Source organism: Ornithodoros turicata, chromosome 2 (genome assembly GCF_037126465.1).
Source record: "Ornithodoros turicata isolate Travis chromosome 2, ASM3712646v1, whole genome shotgun sequence".
Taxonomy (NCBI): domain Eukaryota; kingdom Metazoa; phylum Arthropoda; class Arachnida; order Ixodida; family Argasidae; genus Ornithodoros; species Ornithodoros turicata.
Genome location: NC_088202.1, coordinates 42,139,525 through 42,161,005, shown reverse-complemented (window position 1 = coordinate 42,161,005; position 21,481 = coordinate 42,139,525). Strand labels below are relative to the sequence as shown.

Here is a 21,481-nt window from a genome sequence, read left to right as displayed (position 1 = left end):
ATATCAACGATTGGTATCAATTCATTTGGTTCACTAATCTACTACGGTAAAACGTCCGAAGCCGGACACCTACCCACCTCGGGCAACTCCCCATGTCGGACAAGATTTCATTGCACCGGCTTGCTCCCGTTGAAAATGCATGGGGATGAAATTCTCTATGCCGGACAACTCCTCATCTCGGAAGTAGGATAGTGTTTTCCCAGAGATAGTGTTTCCAAAGGCAAGTCCTTCAGTTTAATACCAAGTAGGATTGAACTCTCAAGCAAGCTGCACGTTACTCGAAAAGCTCCAAAGGTAATGCCATTGAATGGAATCCGCGCGGAATTGAAGCTACCAAAATTAGCATTAATTATCAGTGAATAGTGGGTAGAGAGGTACGAGGTAACACTAGTGAACATGAATTGAATGGGAAGGGGACGTTTCTGGCAACACAGCTGTGTTGCTTTCCTTTTTTTTTTTTTTCCTTGTATTCTGTAGCTCGGCTACACCACGGGTGTCCAAGAGAGGGAGGCTTCACCGCACTTCGTTTTATAAACAACGCAAGTACCATTTTCCCAGCCTTATCTGTCAGAAACACGCGCGCACGCGCACTCACACTGGATGGTGATGAGATGGGCGATTCACCGCCGCTCGGGCGGCACGCGCTGCCCTATTGCGCATTGGGGACGGATGAGGGGATGATGATAGGGGCAACTCTTTCAGAGAGCCGTCACCACACCGGTGGAGGGCAAGTACTCCGCAAGAAGACGGCGGCCTTGCCGGGGACGGTGACGGTGGGTATCGTTCGACCACGGTCCGAGGATCTTCGTGAGGTTGAACGGCCGCTTGTCAATACGTTGCACAGAAACTTCCGTCAGTGCACGCTCGTGGTGATATCGCCTGCAAGCCGGGGTGATGTGGCAGAGGTCGCCGTGCACTCCACAAGAGGGGCAAAGGGTGTTAAATTAACTCGGTCATATGCTTCGTACATTAGGCCCGAGCAACCACCCAGTCCGTGATCCGTTTCAGAATGAGCGTGCTGCTGTTGTTGCTCGCTCTCTGCCTTTATTCACACGCAGATAAAAATGAAGGAAACCGAAAACAACAAAACGATACCCGAAGTAGAGTTGATACCTAGTAGTTTGCAACGTGTTAGTCAACACTCCCCCTGTGCACGTTGAACAAGCTAATGTTATGGGTAGCAGATCATATCCTCCAAACGCCCATTTCCACCGACGTCCCAATTCAACCAAAAGCTCATTTCCTCCAAAAAAATATTCGGAGGTTCTGGGCTTTCGGTTGATCTGGGCATGCGGGTGGCAGTGACCCATATCCCCCAAATGATCTCTTCATCCAAGCGCCCAGAACCACCGAAAGCGGGATACTTCAAAGGACACGCGTCCACCGCTTAACAGGGAGAGCAGGAAGGGTGAGCGGTTCCCAAGTATGCCGGAATCCGATGTACATCTCGAGGCAGAGTTAACTGGAACGCCACTTCGACTGGCGGAGCTAAACTCGGGGAGAGAGCAACCCTAGCGACTCTTACGAGAAATAAAGGCAAATAGTGTTTCGACTGTCCCACTGTGGCTGTGTTGCTGTGGAGGTGTAAGCCTTGCCATGAGCTATTGACTCGGCATTGCCCTTAGTTGTGGTTATCGTCGCGATGTTTGTTTGTTTTTGCGGCGATTATGTGAATGTGTATGCCGGCTGATATCGCAGGGATACGATGCCTTTATCTCATTGATACACGCCAAAGTGGTCGCGTTCGCTCAGTGGGGCATTTTCAGATTTGTGATAAAACAAACGAGGATACACGGGGTCTAGTGGAAAATTTATTGGAGTTGCTGTCCACCTTTGCGCGTATCAATGAGATAACAGCACTGTATCCGCGTGATATCGGCCAGCATACATCTTTACATAATCGTCTCAAACCCAAACAAACATCACGATGATAACCACCGTTGAGAGTAATGCCGAGTCAACAACTCATGCCAAGGCGGACACCCTCGCACAGTGGCGTATCTAGAGCTACCTGCGCCCATGGCAACATGGTTAACATGATGTCCTTGGGGATGCGTTTTCGTGTGGTCCGCACTAGGTTTCACACTACAACCTCCCTAATGGCGGGTGCTTTAGATCATTTATGAATGTGCCAGGTTGAGTGCCCTATCTGGGACATTCACACCCGACCACATACTGGCGCCCCTGTTCACCTGGCGCCCATGGCACCTGTCCACACCTGCCACACCCTAGATACGCCACTGCCCTCGCAGCATCATGGCGAGTGGTGATCATTTGGTGGCAACGTTTCTTTTTTTGCCAGATTCCGAGCAGTCAAGCAATCTTGCATGTTCGCGTGGCACTTTCCGTGCGCTACGGAATTTCCCAGCTATTACTTTTTTCGTCCGGTCTCGAAACGATCGAGAAGTGGGTTGCCCAACTATATCCGGTGTCGTCAAATCCGCACTGCAACGGTGGCGAGTGCTCTCATTGGACCGCACGTCGAAGTTCACGTGATTTAGCAGACGACGGAACCCGAAGACAGGCGACCGCGATGGCCCTAGCGTGATCCAAGTGTACGAACTCTGCCCTGATTCAAAAGGGATGAGGCGAGCCTGATCCTGATCCTAAAACCGCCAGATCCCTGGCACTCATGTTCGGGTGGCAACTGTCACATGATCCAGCTCCGGAGCCGACCTAGCAATTTCGGAGCGCCAAGCACTGTTGTAATTAAATGACCACCACGATTCGCCATAAGTAGGACAGTGGAAACATTATTTCCCTTTATTTCTCCTAAGCGCAGCTAGGGTGATTCTCTTCCCGATTCAGCGGTCGAAGTGGCGTTCCAGTTAACTCTGCTTCGAGCTGTACTTCCTTCAACTCGCCAGAGAGGGTCACGTGGGTTCCTGACTGCTGCTCATCCGGTGCTCGAAATGTTCTGTAGCATGAGGTATGCGGTCGGTTGATTGGCACAGCTGCCTTTGTTCCCCTGCTTACGAATAATTCTCCTTAGAGATGTAACATATATGACTAATATAAATATGAGAGCTGATGCACGAGATCTATATTAAAGAAGCTTGATCGTAGTTGGACAGCAATGACACCACACTCGGTGTGTACAAATGAGATCGCGTTCAAGAAGTGATCTGAACGGAGAGGTATCCCGAAAATGAATTTTATTGGTATGCACGTTGCTGACGGGAGAAGCACTATCTTCGGAAGGTCATGGAAGTCCGCGTCATGATTCACGGAAAAAGAGCACGGTGGGAGTGGTATGTTCCGTGGCTGGAACATTTAGAGGGACGGCGAAAAACAAACAAACCTCAAGCGCCTTCAGAGGAGATCGACAGTTCAGAACTTCAGACGATATGTTGGTTTCATGCATTCATACTGTTTGCAAGCTTTTTCTAGGGGTTGTTTCAGCCGGTTAATAGCGTGTATTCTGAACGTCTGAACTGTATTAACAGAACGCATAAAAGAAAAGTAAAGGAGGAGGCCTCTTTTTTAACCTTCTTCGAGACCTGTGAAGTGGGCGCTTTGTTACTATATTTGCTTTCCACTATGATGACCTACACAGTGCCTGGAGTCCTGTCACTCACATGGAAAATATCTCTCTGTTCGGATGGGATCATTTCTTGAACGCGATCGACATCAATAATACCTTTCCTTTGCAAACTTCACTTCTGACTCAGTTGCAGGATTGGATTCCCGCACATCCAAAAACCGCTCAGCCTTCCTCCTCTCCCTGACAAACAGAGGAATCGTGTCCTTTCAAGTATCCCGCTTTCGGTGGTTCTGGGCGCTCGGATGAAAAGAGCTTTTGGGGGATATGGGTCACTGCCACCCGCGTGCACAGATCAACCGAAAGCCCAGAACCTCCGAACATTTTTTCGGATGAAATGAGCTTTCGGTTGATTTGGGACGTCGGTGGAAATGGGCATTTGAAGGATATGAGGCCTAACCTTTCCACCGACGTCCCAATTCAACCATAATCTCATTTCATAATATTCGGAGGTTCTGGGCTTTCAGTTGATCTGGGCATGCGGGTGGCAATGACCCATATCCCCCAAATGATCTTTTCATCCAAGCGCCCAGAACCACCGAAAGCGGGATACTTCAAAGGACACGCGTCCACCGTTTAACAGGCGGAGGAGGAAGTGTGAGCGGTTCCCAAGTATGCGGGAATCTGATGTGCAGCTCGAGGCAGAGTTAACTGGAACGCCACTTCGACTGGCGGAGCTAAACTCGGGGAGAGAGCAACCCTGGTGGCTCTTACGAGAAATAAAGGCAAATAGTGTCCCGACTGTCCCACTGTTGCTGTGGAGGTCTAAGCCTTGCCATGAGCTATTAGTGAGTTTTAGTATACCGTTGATAAAGTTATCGTGCCTATCGGAACCAATCGCAGTGGTGCGTGACTCCAAATCTTGTCCACTGATTGGTTCCGGTTGACACGGTTCCACGCAGGCCACGTTATCAACGGTCTTCTAAAACTCTATATTGACTCGGCATTGCCCTTAGCTGTGGTTATCGTCGCGATGTTTGTTTGTGTTTTCGAGGATTATGTGAAGGTGTATGCCGGCTGATATCGCACGGATCCGATGCCTTTATCTCATTGATACACGCGAAAGTGGTCGCGTTCGCTCAGTGGGGCATTTTCACATTTGTGATAAAACAAACGAGGATGCACGGGGTCTAGTGGAAAATGTATTGGGGTTGCTGTTCACCTTTGCGCGTATGAATGAGATACCAGCATCGTATCCGCATGTTGAGAAAATAAGTGCAGATGGCCAAAAGGCCATGCATGTTGAGTGGACGCTCCCTTTTCACGGAACCCCACTGTGAGCTGCGACGACGCTCGTCCCCGGCTGTAACCTGAGCCGTCACTGAGCAGTGTCTTTTCTCCTTTCACGCTTTCCCGCTTTTTCCCGGTTTCTCTGTAAATAAAGTTAGTTGCATTCTTGTTCTCGAACTGACTGCCTCGTCGCCTTCTTTCTTCGAGTTTTCAGCCGACCCCATCGAACGTTTAACTTGTAGAGAGGGAGATCTTCAATTTGTGCTACTTTCTCCTAATTTCTACTACATTTTGGTGCCGAAACCCGGGAAGCTGGAACTCTAACTGTGAACTGCGTCGACAGTCCTACGTGAATGCAACGAACATGGATCGCCTGAAAGTGAAACGTGCCAGCCGTCGTACACAAACAACGAAGCTCATCAACGACGCCACGGCTGCGCTGAACGATGGATCTACCAGATTGGATGTGATCAACAGCCTACTGGAACGACTCACAGTAAGTCACAGTGACTTGACTACTCTCAACAAAGAGGTAGAACCGCATGTGCGAGAGGAGGAACTCGAGAGCGAGTACGTCACTGTAATGGACTATGAAGACAGAGCGACGGAAACGATTGCCAACCTGCGTTGGAGACTGTCGCAATCACAGACGTCGCCGTCTCCACCGCAGCTTTCTAACGTACAGACAGACGTATCAAGAACGCCGCATGCCCCACGTCCTGGAGTGAAACTTCCTAAGCTTAGCCTAGAGCAATTTCGTGGAGACCTCTCTGATTGGCAAGGGTTCTGGGAACAGTTCAGAACAACGGTTCACGACAACGAGGGGCTAAGCAAGATCGAAAAGTTCCACTATCTCCGTTCGCTACTGCATGGTCCAGCAGCTGGAGCTATCGCCGGCTTGCAGACGTCGGAGGCATCATACGACGACGCGGTGGAAATCCTTACACAGCGTTTTGGTGACCGCGGGCGGATAGAAAAACAATATCTCTCTAAGCTCCGCAACCTATCGGCCGTTACATCAGCAGATGACATATATGGACTGCGTAAGCTATACGACAACGTACAGATGAACGTCCGTGGTCTCCGATCCCTGGGAGTTTCCAGCGCGAACTATTCTGCTATGCTGTCTGAAATCCTATTGTCGTCACTCCCTACGGACATTGTAGTGGAATACCATCGCTCTACAAATCGTAAACAGCAGGACGAGGACAGCTCCGAATCAAACTCAACGCACGGCGCTTCGGACGCATCGACGGACGCCACATCCGAGGCCACGAGAGAACTAAACAATATACTTCGTTTCTTTCGGATCGAGGTAGAAAGTCGAGAACGCAGCGGATTGGCTCCAGATAGAAAGAAACCTTCCATAGCGCCCAAGAAACGACAGGGCTTCAACCACCGCAGTACGCCTTCGGCCGCGGTACTACACAGCGCCTCAGTTCCTAAGTACGGCTGCCTCTTTTGTTCGGATTCTGCGCATACAACGGAGAGCTGTACTGGACCACTTCCCCTGGATCTGCGGAAGAAGAGGCTGGCTGATGATCGACGCTGTTTTCGGTGTACTAAACGAGGTCACAGTGCTAAAGAATGCCGAGGAAAAATGCGTTGTCAGAGATGTGGTGGGAGGCATGCGGTGGCGATGTGCGACCCATCCTGGACGACCCCTAAGAAAAACGCGGACGGTGCAACAGCTACTATGCTGGCAGCTGAAGACACCCCTGCGGAGAGTAACACTGTGCTGCTGCAAACTTTCCGCAGTTGGGTCATGGGCGACCATAAATGCTCGTACATACGGGGCGTAATTGATGGAGGCAGTCAGCAGACCTTTATCCGAAAAGATGTGGCCGACAAACTTCGCCTCAATGTGCTAGGCAACATCACAGTGAGCCTTAACACTTTTGGCAGTACTACCGCCACTCAACAACGACAACGATGCAATGTAGTGGAAGTCCGGTTGCGGAGTCAGTTCGCACCATCGGAATTTACTGTGCAAGCTGTCACCGTACCCTTCATCTGCCGTGACATTTGCAAAACTACAATGGAAGACGAACTCGCTCGGGCCATACGTGCGGATGGTGGCTACATAGCTGACGAACTGCTGTTCCCCGACATACCCACTGAGTCCGGTGTTTCTCTGCTGTTGGGCTGCGATCAACTCTGGAATCTCACTACCGGAAAAATTAAACGCAGCACATTCACCGGAGGACTGGTTGCCATCGAGACAAGGCTGGGCTGGACTTTCCAGGGCCCCATGTCTACATATAGCTGCACATCAGACTCGAACGCTATGATTTGTGTGTTGAAGGCAGGAGTACACCTACAAGAGGAAACAGCCACTTCGCTTCGCACCTTGCGGGAGCTGGAGGGCAGCGGTATCGCTGACGAACCCGAAAGCGACCGTGAAATCGACGACCGTGTATGGGACGACTTCCAGCAAAATGTCACAATGCAAGAGGGGCGATACGTCGTTGCACTGCCTTGGAAGTCCGCTGAATGCCATCTTCATGACAACCGCGAGGTGGCCCAGGGCCGACTGGTAAGACTCGTTCGTCGCTTGGAGAAAGAGAGAGCTCTCGATGAATACGATCGAGCTATCCGCAGCTACCTGGACAACGGACATGCCGAAAGGGTTCCGGTCGAAACGTCTGAGGACGATCGGACATATTACATGCCTCACCGAGCCGTTGTTCGACTGGATTCAAAGTCCACGAGCGTGAGAGTAGTGTTCGACGCGTCTTCTCATGCGCCCGGGGAACTGTCGCTCAATGACTGTTTGGAAAGGGGACCAAAACTGAACACGGACCTGGTCCCCATCCTATTGCGTTTCCGCATGTACAACGTGGCAGTCATAGCCGACATCAAGAAGGCCTTCCTCCAGGTTTCTGTCAACCAGCAGGACCGTAACGCTCTGCGCTTCCTCTGGTTCTCGCGCTCTCCAGAGGAAGGTCAGCCACTCCCTAATGTTGAAGAATGGAGGATGACCAGGGTGCCATTCGGCACCAAAGCAAGTCCGTTCCTGCTAGGAGCTACTCTCCGTCACCATCTGAGCAGCATCCAGGGACCGGACCAGGAGATCGCCAAAACAATTGCCAGCTCATTCTACGTGGACGATCTTCTCGCCGGCGCATCTACACCTGAGGAGGCGAGGAACCTCGTCGACGCGACGAGCCGGATAATGAGCGCAGCTGGAATGGAACTGAAAAAATGGGCATCGAACTCGACTGACCTGCAAAACTACTTCGATGACCAGTTTTCGGAGGTGCCAGAGACACATCGGGCGATAACGACTGAAGAGGTGACAAGAGTTCTTGGGATCACCTGGGACAGAAAAAGCGACACTTTGACGTTCACGGGTAACAACATCCTGGACGCTCTGCACCCGTCTCACAACACCAAACGATGCGTGCTGCAAGCTGCTTCGAGGGTGTTCGATCCACTGGGGCTCATCGCACCGTTTACAATAAGAGCAAAACTACTGTTCCAGCGTCTCTGGGAGAGAAGCATCGACTGGGATGAACAACTACCGGTTGACCTACGTCAAGAATGGTGCGCCTGGCGTTCGGAGCTGCTTGATGTACTCAGTATCTCAATCGACCGTCACTTACAACGAGATCTGGATGGCCCGAACACTCTACAGCTCCACGTATTCGCAGACGCCAGCCCACTAGCCTATGGAGCATCTGCCTACCTGCGGGTCGAGGACAGTGCTGGCAATACACAGGTCAACCTACTTTTCGCCAAGACCCGTGTTGCTCCTCTGAAGAAATTGACACTCCCAAGACTAGAGCTACTGGGCGCACTTATCGCGGCCAGAACAGCAGATTTTCTTAAAGAAGGACTCCGAGTGGGCGCTCTTCCGGTCTATTTCTGGACGGACTCATGTATAGTGCTGCACTGGATCAAAGGATCTGCGGCGAGATGGAAGCCATTCGTCTGCAACCGCGTAAACGAAATTCAGTCCATCTGTAACCCCGACGACTGGCGCTACTGTCCAGGGAAGGAGAACCCTGCTGATTGCACAACCAGAGGAATGACCGTCGAAGCGCTCAGAGCCTGTGCCGCTTGGTGGCACGGACCTGACTGGCTCAGACGGGGCCTTGAGAGTTGGCCAGATGTCGAGACCCGGCCCGTGCCGCACAGCGAAATGGACGACGAGGCACGTCGTCCCTCGGCTACAGTCATTCAGGTAGTGGTCGTTCCCCAGGCCCCTCTGCTAAAGCTTGAAGACTTTAGCCGCTTTTCGAGAGTTCTCCGTGTGACAGCTTGGGTTATGCGCTTTATCAACAAATGTCGTAAAGTTTCACCGGAGGCTTCCCCGTGGCTTACAGCCGAGGAGATAACGACTGCGGAGACGTTCTGGGTGAAACGAGCACAAAGAGACAGTTATGCTCCAGAAATTGATCGTCTCGAAGATGGAGCCGCTGTTCCCTCGACATCCAAGATAGCCGACCTGCAACCCTTCCTCGACGAGGAGGGCATCATGCGTCTGAAAGGTAGGCTGCACTACGCAAACGAAGAAGAACATGTAAAACATCCCATCATCTTGGCAAAGGATCACCGTCTCGCGTATATGATCGCGGAAGCCGCGCACTACCGCACACTGCACGGAGGAGTGCAAGCCACTCTCAACGAACTACGAGAGAGGTGGTGGATCACGCGTGCTCGACAGCTGGTGAAAAGAGTCATTTTCAAGTGTCAAGTTTGCCTTCGTTTCCGTCTAGAGCCAGCGGCTGCACCCACAGCTCCACTTCCGGCGGATCGCACACACCGCTGCCATCCTTTCGAAGTTGTCGGTATCGATTTTGCCGGACCGCTCTTCACCAAGTCACACGAAGGATCTAACAAATCCTACATCGCTTTATTCACCTGTGCGACGACGAGGGCGATACACCTGGAGCTGGTGTCCGACCTAACCGCGGCGTCGTTTATGCTCGCTTTTCGAAGGTTCATTGCACGAAGAGGACTTCCAGCGACAATATATTCCGATAACGCGCTCACTTTCAAACGTGCCTCCAGGGAGATCCAAGCTCTATGGAAGATGCTACGTCAAAGGGAGACCCAGGATTTCATTGCCACGCAGAGGGTGAAATGGAGATTTATCGTGGAACGTGCAGCGTGGTGGGGTGGCTGGTGGGAGCGGCTAGTCCGTACCGTTAAACAGTCTCTCCGAAGGGTGCTCGGACGACAAACGCTGACCTTCGAGGAACTCGAAACCGTCCTACTGGATGCTGAGGCTGCCATAAACTCTCGTCCGCTCACATATCTAGAATCAAGACCGACGGAGCCGGACGCTCTCACACCGGCCCACCTGCTCATCGGACGACGACTGACCGCACTTCCCGATCGACCTGCATCCCGACCGGAAAGTTCGTCCGCCGATTCAGTTACCCGACGATGGTTACATAGCCAGAAAGTGGCAGACCAGTTTTGGCAACGCTGGCGAAAAGAGTATATGCTACAACTAAGGTCTGCGCATCACTCTTCGGTTTCCGGTGGACACACGATCCAGAAAGGGGACTTGGTGCTGCTACACGAAGACAAGGTCCCGCGACACGTGTGGAGAGCTGCACGAGTCACCGAGCTTCATTATGGGAGAGATGGACAAGTTCGCGCGTGCGAAATTCTACTTCCCTCAGGAAGGATTACAAGGCGACCTGTTCAGCACCTCTACCCCATCGAGACAGACTTTGAAAGGAGTTAAAAATTTATCTCCTTTCGGGGGGGAGGATGTTGAGAAAATAAGTGCAGATGGCCAAAAGGCCATGCATGTTGAGTGGACGCTCCCTTTTCACGGAACCCCACTGTGAGCTGCGACGACGCTCGTCCCCGGCTGTAACCTGAGCCGTCACTGAGCAGTGTCTTTTCTCCTTTCACGCTTTCCCGCTTTTTCCCGGTTTCTCTGTAAATAAAGTTAGTTGCATTTTTGTTCTCGAACTGACTGCCTCGTCGCCTTCTTTCTTCGAGTTTTCAGCCGACCCCATCGAACGTTTAACTTGTAGAGAGGGAGATCTTCAATTTGTGCTACTTTCTCCTAATTTCTACTACACGCATGATATCGGCCAGCATATACCTTTACATAATCGTCTCAAACCCAAACAAACATCGCGATGATAACCACCCTTGAGAATAATGCCGGTTCAAACACTCATGCCAAGGCGGACACCCTCGCAGCATCATGGTGAGTGATGGTTATTTGGTGGCCACTTTTTTTCTTTCTTCGCCAGATCCCGAGCAGTCAAGCGATCTTGCATGTTCGCGCGACACTTTCTGTGCGCCCGGAATTGCCCAGCTATTACTTTTTAGTCCGGTCTCGAAGCGATCGAGCAGCGGGTTGCCCAACTATATCCGGTGTCGTCAAATCCGCACTGCAACGGTGGCGAGTGCTCTCATTGGACCGCACGTCGAAGTTCACGTTATTTAGCAGACGACGGAACCCGAAGACAGGCGGCCGCGATGGCCCTAGCGTGATCCAAGTGTACGAACTCTGCCTTGATTCAAAAGAGATGAGGCGAGCCTGATCCTGATCCTAAAACCGCCAGATCCCTGGAACTCATGTTCGGGTGGCAACTGTCACATGATCCAGCTCCGGAGCCGACCTAGCAATTTCCGAGCGCCAGGCAGTGTTGTAATTAAATGATCACCCGAATCACCCGAAAAAAAAAGAAAAAAAGTGGCCACCTAATGACCACCACTCGCCATGATGCTGCGATGGTGTCCGCCTTGGCATGAGTGTTTGAATCGGCATTATTCTCAAGGGTGGTTATCATCGCGATGTTTGTTTGGGTTTGAGACGATTATGTAAAGGTATATGCTGGCCGATATCACGCGGATACGATGCTGTTATCTCATTGATACGCGCAAAGGTGAACAGCAACCCCAATAAATTTTCCACTATAGACCCCGTGCATCCTCGTTTGTTTTATCACAAATCTGGAAATGCCCCACAGAGCGAACGCGACCACTTTCGCGTGTATCAACGAGATAAAGGCATCGCATCCATGCGATATCAGCCGGCATACACCTTCACATAATCCCCGAAAACACAAACAAACATCACGGCGATAACCCCGGGCCCAGCTAAGGGCAATGCCGAGTCAATAGCTCGTGGCAAGGCTTAGACCTCCAAAGCAACACAGCAACAGTGGGACAGTCGGAACACTATTTGCCTTTATTTATCGTAAGGGCCGTTACACTCTAAATCAGGTAACGCATATGTAACGGTTAAGTACCGCTTGGCCAAGAGGTACACTTTTTTTAAAATGTACCTCTTAAAATTAAGAGGTACATGCGCCCTCACATGCAGTACATGTAACGGATAGCGCGCAGCGATTTAGGCCTACCCGTCGGGGTGCTTCCCCTCCTCTACGATATATTAACAGCCCCAGGAAGCTACGCTGCACGACAAATACAACAAACAAATACCTTTATTAGAAAATTATATCCATTTCAGGGGTGATGCTTGTCCATCGCGAGCGTGCATTGCCATGATGCACAAACGCCCAACACACGGGGCACAACGTATACGGATGAACGATGACCACTGCATCTCTCCTTCACCATTGCAGCTGCTCTATGGTCACGCTTCTTTATCTCTTCCACACCTTTGGGTTGCTGTTCCTCCCCAACTTCCGTTTCTTCCGCAGAACATAACACCAACCACAGTAGACGATTGACTCACTCATTTACGACATCGCCTGGACGTAACCTAGGAGAAAATACAATGTAAAAAAAAAAAAAAACATCCAACAACCGAAATAGCTTGCCTGAAAAACATGCCTACTTGCATGTATAATCCAGGTGTAAAGTGCAATCTAGGCTCCTCTAATTCACACATCAACGTTCGTGCATGAAGCACAAAGTTCGTTGTCTCCGTCCCTCAGTCTTTGTGTCCAGCCTGCCGGTGATCAGGACCAGTGGCGTAGCCAGACCTCCAAGGTAGATGGGGCTCGATACGAAAACTACCCCCCCCCCCCCTGATCCTGGGTGACATACTTGTGCACACTGCAAAATGCGGATGCAAAAAAATAAAAAATGGAACGAAAATAATTGATTGGGACACAATACGATTACATGTATAGGCTGTCGATGGATTTCGTTGCCACACACCACTGTTCGCGTCAAGAAGCATCCATTCTACACCGACTACGCCTTAATGTCGCCAGGACACCTCTACTTCTCTGTAAAATGGGTCTTCTCCAGTCGCCCAAATGCCCCACTTGCTCTGTTGAAGCTGATGGGCCACACCTTCTCCTCGACTGTCACAGATTCGACACCCCTCGAGCCACGCTGAGACGACGCCTACTCGAGCTGCGGTGCACGGGCTTTTCTCTGGCCACTCTGCTCGGCCCAGTACGAGATCACACACAGCAGTCTGTGACCAAAGCAGTTCTGACTTTCTTGAGAGATTCAGGTCTGATGAACAGCCTGTGAACTCAGTCGTGAAATCTCATTCTTCTTCTGTGCCCTACTCTCACCTTCAACGCATTAACCTCATGCTTTCTTTCTAAAGTCATCTTCTGTGATTCATCTCATCATTCCTTCACCGTTTGTTAGTCATCTTTTTTTGTCATCTTTGTCTTTAATCTACCTCATCCTTCTTTCATCATCTGGTAGTTTTTCGTTTTCTCCCTACTTCTTTTTCTTTTTCTTTATTTCTTACTTCTTAATTTTCTTTCTTTATTTATTTATTTCTTATTCCTTCCTATTTCTTTCTTTCTTTCTTTAATTATTCTCTTTTCTTTTTATTTATTTATTATTACTTCTTATTTCTGGAATAGCAAGCCGACGTCCCGTTTGGCTGACCTTTCCCCGTTCTTTTTCCTTTTCGTCTAATAAACATATACCCCCCCCCCCCTGTCATGACCAGGGTTGGCTACCGGAAACGAGAAACGGTAATTACCGAAATTGAACACGAAACGGAAGCAAAATTGCTTTAGTTTCCACTACCAGAAACCGAAACGGAAATGAAATTCAAAAGTGGTAACGTTAACGGAAACCAAATTCGCAGGACGTTTCCCTGAGTGTTTTCGCGTTAATATGAAAATTATATATATCCGCACTATTCTTCCAGTCATCATTCATTCATTCATGGACGCGAAAGTTTGGGATGACGTGTTATTTTTGCGCACGAGTGGGTACTTTTGAAACTTAAAGGCATGTATTTCTGCAATCTAGAGAGGCATCTACTGCGGTGTATAAGATTCGTGACGAACTTTGCATTAAAGTCTTTAGTGTTACTGTTTGGTGTGGCTGTACATTTGCATCCATTATGTAACTAGAATATCTGACATGAAAAAGCCAAAACCAGACAGTACGAGTTCCGGATGAGGTATAGAAACCAGTACCGAAATTACCTCGGACACGGAAACGAAATTCTTAAAAGGAAACGGAAACAGAGACCGCTACCGAAACTGAAACGGAAACAGAAACGGGAACGAAAAGCCGAGTTTTTCAGTTACCGGAAACCGAACCGGAAACAATAATATTTTCGGTAACAAACCCTGGTCATGATCAATGAGGTCGGTGTCACGAGATTGGAAGTATTTTGAAAAGCTAATAGTTTGCAAACTATTCAAGAGTGCTGCTTAGATAGACGCCATGAACTGCAAGAACTTGCGCGATCGTCACACTGTCCCCTCCCCCCATATATTATACTCTCCTCGGATTTGCACGATTTGCGTGGGTCGGTCCGTGGCAGGTAGGGGGGGCTCGAGCCCCCCCCCCCCTAGCCCCCCCCCCCCCCCCGTGGCTACGCCACTGATTAGGACCACTGGGAATCAGGGCGAAGATGAACGAAAATGCGTCGTGCAGACGAATAGTTACTTCAGATATATAATACGCACCTTAAATGACTCCAATCTTGAAAGCGTCGAACGAATTTCTTCGAAGACCGAGCAGACTCGTCCTCGCTCCCCGACGTTTCAAAACAAACCAGTCTTGTACCCGTTACCGAAATATGGTATCGCGATACCGATACTCGTTACTTGAGTAAAAAGTATCGAAATACCGATATCGATACTTCTTTTTTAAAGTAACGGAGTACCGCTACCGTTACTAAAAAAAGTAACGCGATACTTGGGGCGATACTTTTGTTTGAAATACGGAGATGACGCAACATAGAAATATCGCTTACGTGAACAGTTTTGCAGTGAAAAAACAGCATATTTCATATGGAGCTCGGAAACGTTATGCTTTATCAATAGCTGGTTCTTGAAATCATCTTCTGCCATCCTTGCAAGCCGTGGTCTCTCCGGCAGCTGACAGAGGCCAATGTGACAATTACGTTAGTGTCAGGCCCACACATACCATGGAGTCCAATGACCAAGGAATCCTATCCGAAGTTAACAATGCCACAGTATATGTGAGCGTGACTCAGTGCGACACCGCATCTTAGCAGTGGAATCCAGAGCGCACTGTCAAAGTCTTGACCTGTCTTCGTTGACCTCAACTCTTTTGTTGAACACAGCGTGGTTATTTTCTTCAGTTTCAAAGAAAAACGGTGAACGCGTGTTTGGTATAATTCCATAATTCCCGTTACGGAGCACGTAGGCGTGTCCACAAGCTTCTTGACGAGGGCGACTATTCTCTAGAGATCTGGCCTAGGATTTTCCCTCTCCCTCGCGCGCCCCGCCCACCCGGAGCGCGCCAATGGGAGGACGCGTGGGCGGAGTCGACTTTCATTGCCATCTGGGGGCAGAGGTTCGAACGTAGACGGAGACGTGCTTTTCGCGCTGCTACGTCCACTGGGTCGTTCCATTCACCATGGCCCTGAGTTGGCCCGTGTTCCAGAGACGGCGCTGCTCGATCTGTGAACCTAGGGACGCGCGTTCCTTGGGACCACGAAAATGGTCGGCGATAAGCACTGTGTCTGAGCGATGATCGCGTTTGTTTGTTTGTTTTTGCTTTTAATGAACGTTTTATGATGGCTTGTTTTTGCTTTTAATAAACGCTTCATGATCGGCGTCCTTGGGCGATGCCCGCGTTTGTTTGTTATTAAACATATGGAACACGCGTTGTTAGAATGATCTTGATAAGACGTCCGCGGAATCGTTGCGCCCGTGTTTGGTTGATAGTAGTTTATTAAAAACAAAAACAAGCCATCATAAAACGTTCATTAAAAGCAAAAACAAACAAGCAAACGCGGGCATCGCTCAGAGACGCCGATCATGAAGCGTTTATTAAAAGCAAAAACAAACAAACAAACGCAGGCATCGCTCAGAGACGCCGATCATGAAGCGTTTATTAAAAGCAAAAACAAGCCATCATAAAACGTTCATTAAAAGCAAAAACAAACAAACGCGGGCATCAATCAGAGACGCCGATCATGAAGCGTTTATTAACAAGCCATCATAAAACGTTCATTAAAAGCAAAAACAAACAAACAAACAAACGCAGGTATCGCTCAGAGACGCCGATCATGAAGCGTTTATTAAAAGCAAAAACAAGCCATCATAAAACGTTCATTAAAAGCAAAAACAAACAAACAAGCAAACGCGGGCATCGCTCAGAGACGCCGATCATGAAGCGTTTATTAACAAGCCATCATAAAACGTTCATTAAAAGCAAAAACAAACAAACAAACGCGGGCATCGCTCAGAGACGCCGATCATGAAGCGTTTATTAAAAACAAAAACAAGCCATCATAAAACGTTCATTAAAAGCAAAAACAAACAAACAGACAAACGCGATCATCGCTCAGACACAGTACTTATCGCCGACCATTTTCGTGGTCCCAAGGAACGCGCGTCCCTAGGTTCACAGATCGAGCAGCGCCATCTCTGGAACACGGGCCAACTCAGGGCCATGGTGAATGGAACGACCCAGTGGACGGAGCATCGCGAAAAGCACGTCTCCGTCTACGTTCGAACCTCTGCCCCCAGATTGCAATGAAAGTCGACTCCGCCCACGCGTTCTCCCATTGGCGCGCTCCGGGTGGGCGGGGCGCGCGAGGGAGAGGGAAAATCCTAGGCCAGATCTCTAGAGAATAGTCGAGGGCTAGGCGGACCATTGGCAATGAATAAGAGTGAGAAATATGGTCGGAGAAGAAAGGGTGGGGCATTAAGAAGTATCGGTATCGGTAACGATACAGAGATCGCGTTACCATAAATTTGTAACGGAAATACTTTTCCGATACCGACTTAAGAAAGTATCGCGATACGCACTCAGATACCGAAAAAGTATCGATTACTGTAACGGCGTTACTTGTAACGCCGATACGTACAACACTGAAACAAACTGATTTGTAGCGGTTGCAAGAAACGCATTCTTCCCAAACGTGCGATCCCTCACGGTCACGGGTTTTAGTTATTGCACCTCTTTGACAGCAGAGTACTGCTCATCCATTACGGCACTGCTGCATAAGGGAATTTATTCACTGGTATTCGGAATCACACGAAATATTTTTGCAGCGCATGGATATCGTGAGAAGGCGTTCGTACTCATGCGCCTGAAACAGCGGTACACATGTTAAAAGGTTCCTAGCCGGTACGGATGGGTCTCGGAGCCCTTGTACCGTTTGAATTTCGCAGTGGTCGCGAACTGTACCAGCTGGTTGAGGACTGCACCTCATGTGTACCGCTTGGCCCAGGTGCGGGTCCTCTTTCATGCGGACATATCGGATGCCGGATTTAGAGTGTAGGGTTGCTCTCTCCCTGAGTTTAGCTCCGCCAGTCGAAGTGGCGTTCCAGTTAACTCTGCCTCGAGCTGTACATCAGATTCTTGCATACTTGGGAACCGCTCACCCTTCCTCGTCTCCCTGTTAAACGGTGGACGCGTGTCCTTTGAAGTATCCCGCTTTCGGTGGTTCTGGGCGCTTGGATGAAAAGATCATTTGGGGGATATGGGTACGGGAACCGGAAAAAATGGTCCCGGAAAAAATGTCCCCGGAAGAAATGTCCCCAGAAAAAATGTTCCCGGAAGAAATGTCCCCTGGAGAAAATGTCCCCGGAAAAAATGTCCCCTGAGAAACATGCACTTTTGGTACGCGTGGAATTTTTGCGCAATCCCCGGTTGCGATATTGCCGGCCTTGAAGTCCTCGGATTCAAAATAAATACGAAAATATCTAACCACTTATTAAGTGTTTTTACTTTGAAAGCTTGGGCCACTTTCACTTATGATTTCGCGTAGAGAATACACTGCAATCAATTGTCACGTTTGTTGATACAACGTGCACACTTGGCTGGGATATCCTTATTTTGTTTCTTTCTTCTTGTACTAAGAAGTATATCCTGCATGACGTCACACTGACTCGTGTGCAGTCAGAACGTCGTGCCATCTGTGCCGTCTGGGGTTTTTCCTGGGTTTCCCTCAGATGTGTAATAGGCGTATGCCGGCACAGTTCCCCTGAAGTCGGCCCATGGACGCAGCTATCCTCCCCCCGAGCGGATTGCGCTCGGTCTTCCACTTCACCCTTTCCTCTCCTCCTCTCCACCACCTTTCCCTTCCCGAGAAACATGCCGCCTAATCAGGCAGGCAGACCTCTCGGGTTCCTCCCAACTACAGTGCCTTCTAGGGCACTGTATCCCAACGACACTCCTCCCTCCTCCCCTCCCCTAGATTTTAGGCCTGATGACACAGCTATCCTTTAAGGTTTGAGGGAATTAAAAGCGGGACGTACATTTTTCTGTACCAGCTCGCGTGGAGTAGCGGTTAGGATGATCGCCTTCACGCCGAGACTGGGACGCGGCGCGGGTTCGAATCCCCGTGCCGGCTGTGCTGTCTGAGGTTTTTCCTGGGTTTTCCATCGGACTTTCCTGACGAATGTCGGCAAACCTAGCCCTGAAGTCGGTCCTGGACGCATACTAACCCCCTGCTGTCCACGCCTGTACACCGCGTACAGCAATAGTTGCTTCGCGGCGCTAACACGGAAAAACATTTTCTATGCTAATTCGCACAAATGTGAAGTGTCGCAGAAAGGCGTACGCCGCCCAGTTTCAACAAATCAGGAGAGAAGATGTCATTCGGAATGGCTAGGAGCATGTCAAGTTCTTTTTTAAAAGTGCGCGGATCGACGTGCAGGGTGATGTGTAAAAAGGAAAATAAAATGCGGGGGGAAAGCAACAAAATTAACAGGCAAAAATGTATTTCAATATGCCTAGCGGTGTCATGCGTTGGGTCTCGGGAGCCCCATGACTGTATAGGCAAGACACAACGAAGTAAATTCAGCAAAACTGACCCTAGTCACCCGCAGCGACTCCCTAGGCAAAGAAATGCTATGTGTGAATAGTAATTTTAAAACGGAATTGAATACGAATAAATTAAGCGACTCGTCGAATAACCGTAATTGGATACATATACAGCATATATGGAATATAAACATGTACGGTATGCGTAAGTATAGCGCTCACTCTGTTCTATGCCCTCCATGAGCCGGCCTTACGTGTGCAACTTCGGGACTATTCCAAAATATTCGGTTTAGAAGAAACATCAATTCGATTTGGAATTCGAACATTGAATTCCATATTTGATTCGGAAATGGAATATGATATACGATTACTCGCTTCGGTGCTCAAAAACCCACACCGTCCTATATAGTAAAAAGTCAACGTCCGAAGTCAACCAGTCCACGCGTACCAAAAGTGAATTTTCCTCAGGGGACATTTCTTCCGGGGACATTTCTTCCAGGGGACATTTTTTCCGGGAACAATTTTCCCGGGGGCATTTCTTCCGGGGACATTTCTTCCTGGACCTTATGGGTGCTGCCACCCGCATGCCCAGATCAACCGAAAACCCAGAACCTCCGAATATTAGGTATTTTGGAGGAAATGAGCTTTTGGTTGAATTGGGACGTCGGTGGAAATGGGCGTTTGGGGGATATGATCTGCTACCGCGGCGTTCTAGGTCAATCCCTTTCTTCTTCTCACAGACATGGGAGGAAAGGCCCTGTACATAGTACTGGTCGTGTGCAGGTCAACTAGTTGATTTTACCTGTTCTCATTCATTATCACTCAGGGCACTGAACAGTTCGGTTGAGATGTAGTGCTATCAATATCATACAAGCTGGTTTTGAGAAGGCGGGGAAAGCCATGTTGCGACTCCGTGATATAGTGGTATATATGTACAGTGCAATGCGTTTGTAGGAGTAACAAAAGCGTGATCAATTTTCATTTCTTTACATCTCGCCTGATGGGATAAAACAATCTTCTGCGGCTTGCTTAAATTGCCTACGCTGCATGGAGTAGAAAGGGTTAACGTAGTCATGGTATAGTGTCGAACGCCACACGATTTTCGCCCTCATATGGCGAGAGTTATTCTCGGGAACTTAAATTCGCGATTTTGGAGGTATGCGCGAAAAACGCGAAAAATAATTCCGCGCAAAAAAAAAAAAAAACAACAACTTCTACAGTACTATGCTTTGCCCCGAATAGTCAAAACCATAATTTCCACGATAGAAAACCGCTGACGAACAGCGGGCCAAAGGAACAGCGAATAGAAACACCACCCATATTGTCACAGTTCCTACGAAACCTTCAAGCTACGCTCACAAATAACGACGCCGTTTTTAACTACACCCTCTGGCCCAGTTTCATATCGAAGCCAATAAAAGACGACGTGAAAGTAGGTGCAGATAAGCGCGTCAATGAAACGTGACCTTGTTTCCATAGCCGCAATCCTAACAAAAACTGTGGCAGAGATTGTATCGCTGAGCAATGCAAGTGTCTCAAAGAATTGCGGTGTGTTCCTTTCGCCAATGGATATTTCCAGCAGGACCTCTCCTACTTCTTTGACAGACGAGGAAACCTCCAGGAACCACTCCTGTCCTCATTCCCCAGAAAGAAGAGCCGAGCTTTGATCGTGTGGGACGGCCCCGGCTCCAAACAAGAGCACGGAAGAGAAAGTAGAGAAAGAAAAGAGAAAGAATCACTTTTCCCGGGGGAGCCCAAAAGGGCTGGGTAATCCGTAGCCACAGCGAAGAAATTGTTGGACATTCAAAGAGCTGTGAGTCAACAATATGAAAGATATTCGAAAGAATAAGTAAGCACGGAACACGGTTACGGGTGTAGTTGGGATGTGCTTGATCCCGATGAGTTAAGACCAGATTGTAACTCGAGTTGAGTTGAGTTGAGTCGATAAGAAAAGAAAAAAAATCGAGAAATAGGCACTCTTTACGAGAGCCGGCTACTCCAGATCACTTAGGAACACACAAATGTAACTCTATCGTAACTCGAGTTTCTTATGGATATCAATGTTTGTCGTGATTCCTTTGTAGCAATATGCCTTGGGTAAACATGTAGTTCAAAAACGCTGTTGGAAGGTAAGTGAGCACCCGTAACGCATGATAAACCATGAGAGTCACGTGTACAAGCTTTTATGGTGCTGTGGAGATGAATGGATGCGTGTACACGTAGCGTTTTAATCTGTATGCAAAGCTCTTAAAATAGCATTGCCCCCGAAAATATACGAGCCAATGTACTACGTTCAGCCTTCACGGCAACGCACAGAGGAAAATGCATTAGGAATAATTTGAGACTATTTATCCCCGTCTTAATACAATGCTGATGGAGTACGAGCAAGCTTTCTTCATTAAAGCGTAAGTGATTCAAATAAAATTTGAAGGTGTTGCGACACGTCAGCCCAGGTTAACGTATAACTTTTATAAAAGGTTGTATTATTAGAGTAGAGAGCAAAATGGCACGTTACCTTCTGTATTCGTACCAATGACCAATGAAATTAAACGCATATAAACGCTTTAAATTGCACTCACTATCCCA

General features: G+C 48.9%; 1 protein-coding gene across 1 annotated transcript; it reads left to right on the top strand.

The window, feature by feature from the left end:
* Positions 1 to 5,135: 5,135 nt before the first annotated feature.
* Positions 5,136 to 10,472, top strand: LOC135384567 (uncharacterized). Its single transcript, XM_064613763.1, has one exon. It carries the CDS (start codon positions 5,136 to 5,138, stop codon positions 10,470 to 10,472), a length of 5,337 nt encoding a protein of 1,778 aa, XP_064469833.1.
* The last annotated feature ends 11,009 nt before the right edge of the window (positions 10,473 to 21,481 follow it).

Bases quoted from the DNA above. Each gene is read 5' to 3' on its own strand.
- LOC135384567 (XM_064613763.1), top strand. From the start codon at position 5,136: ATGGATCGCCTGAAAGTGAAACGTGCCAGCCGTCGTACACAAACAACG.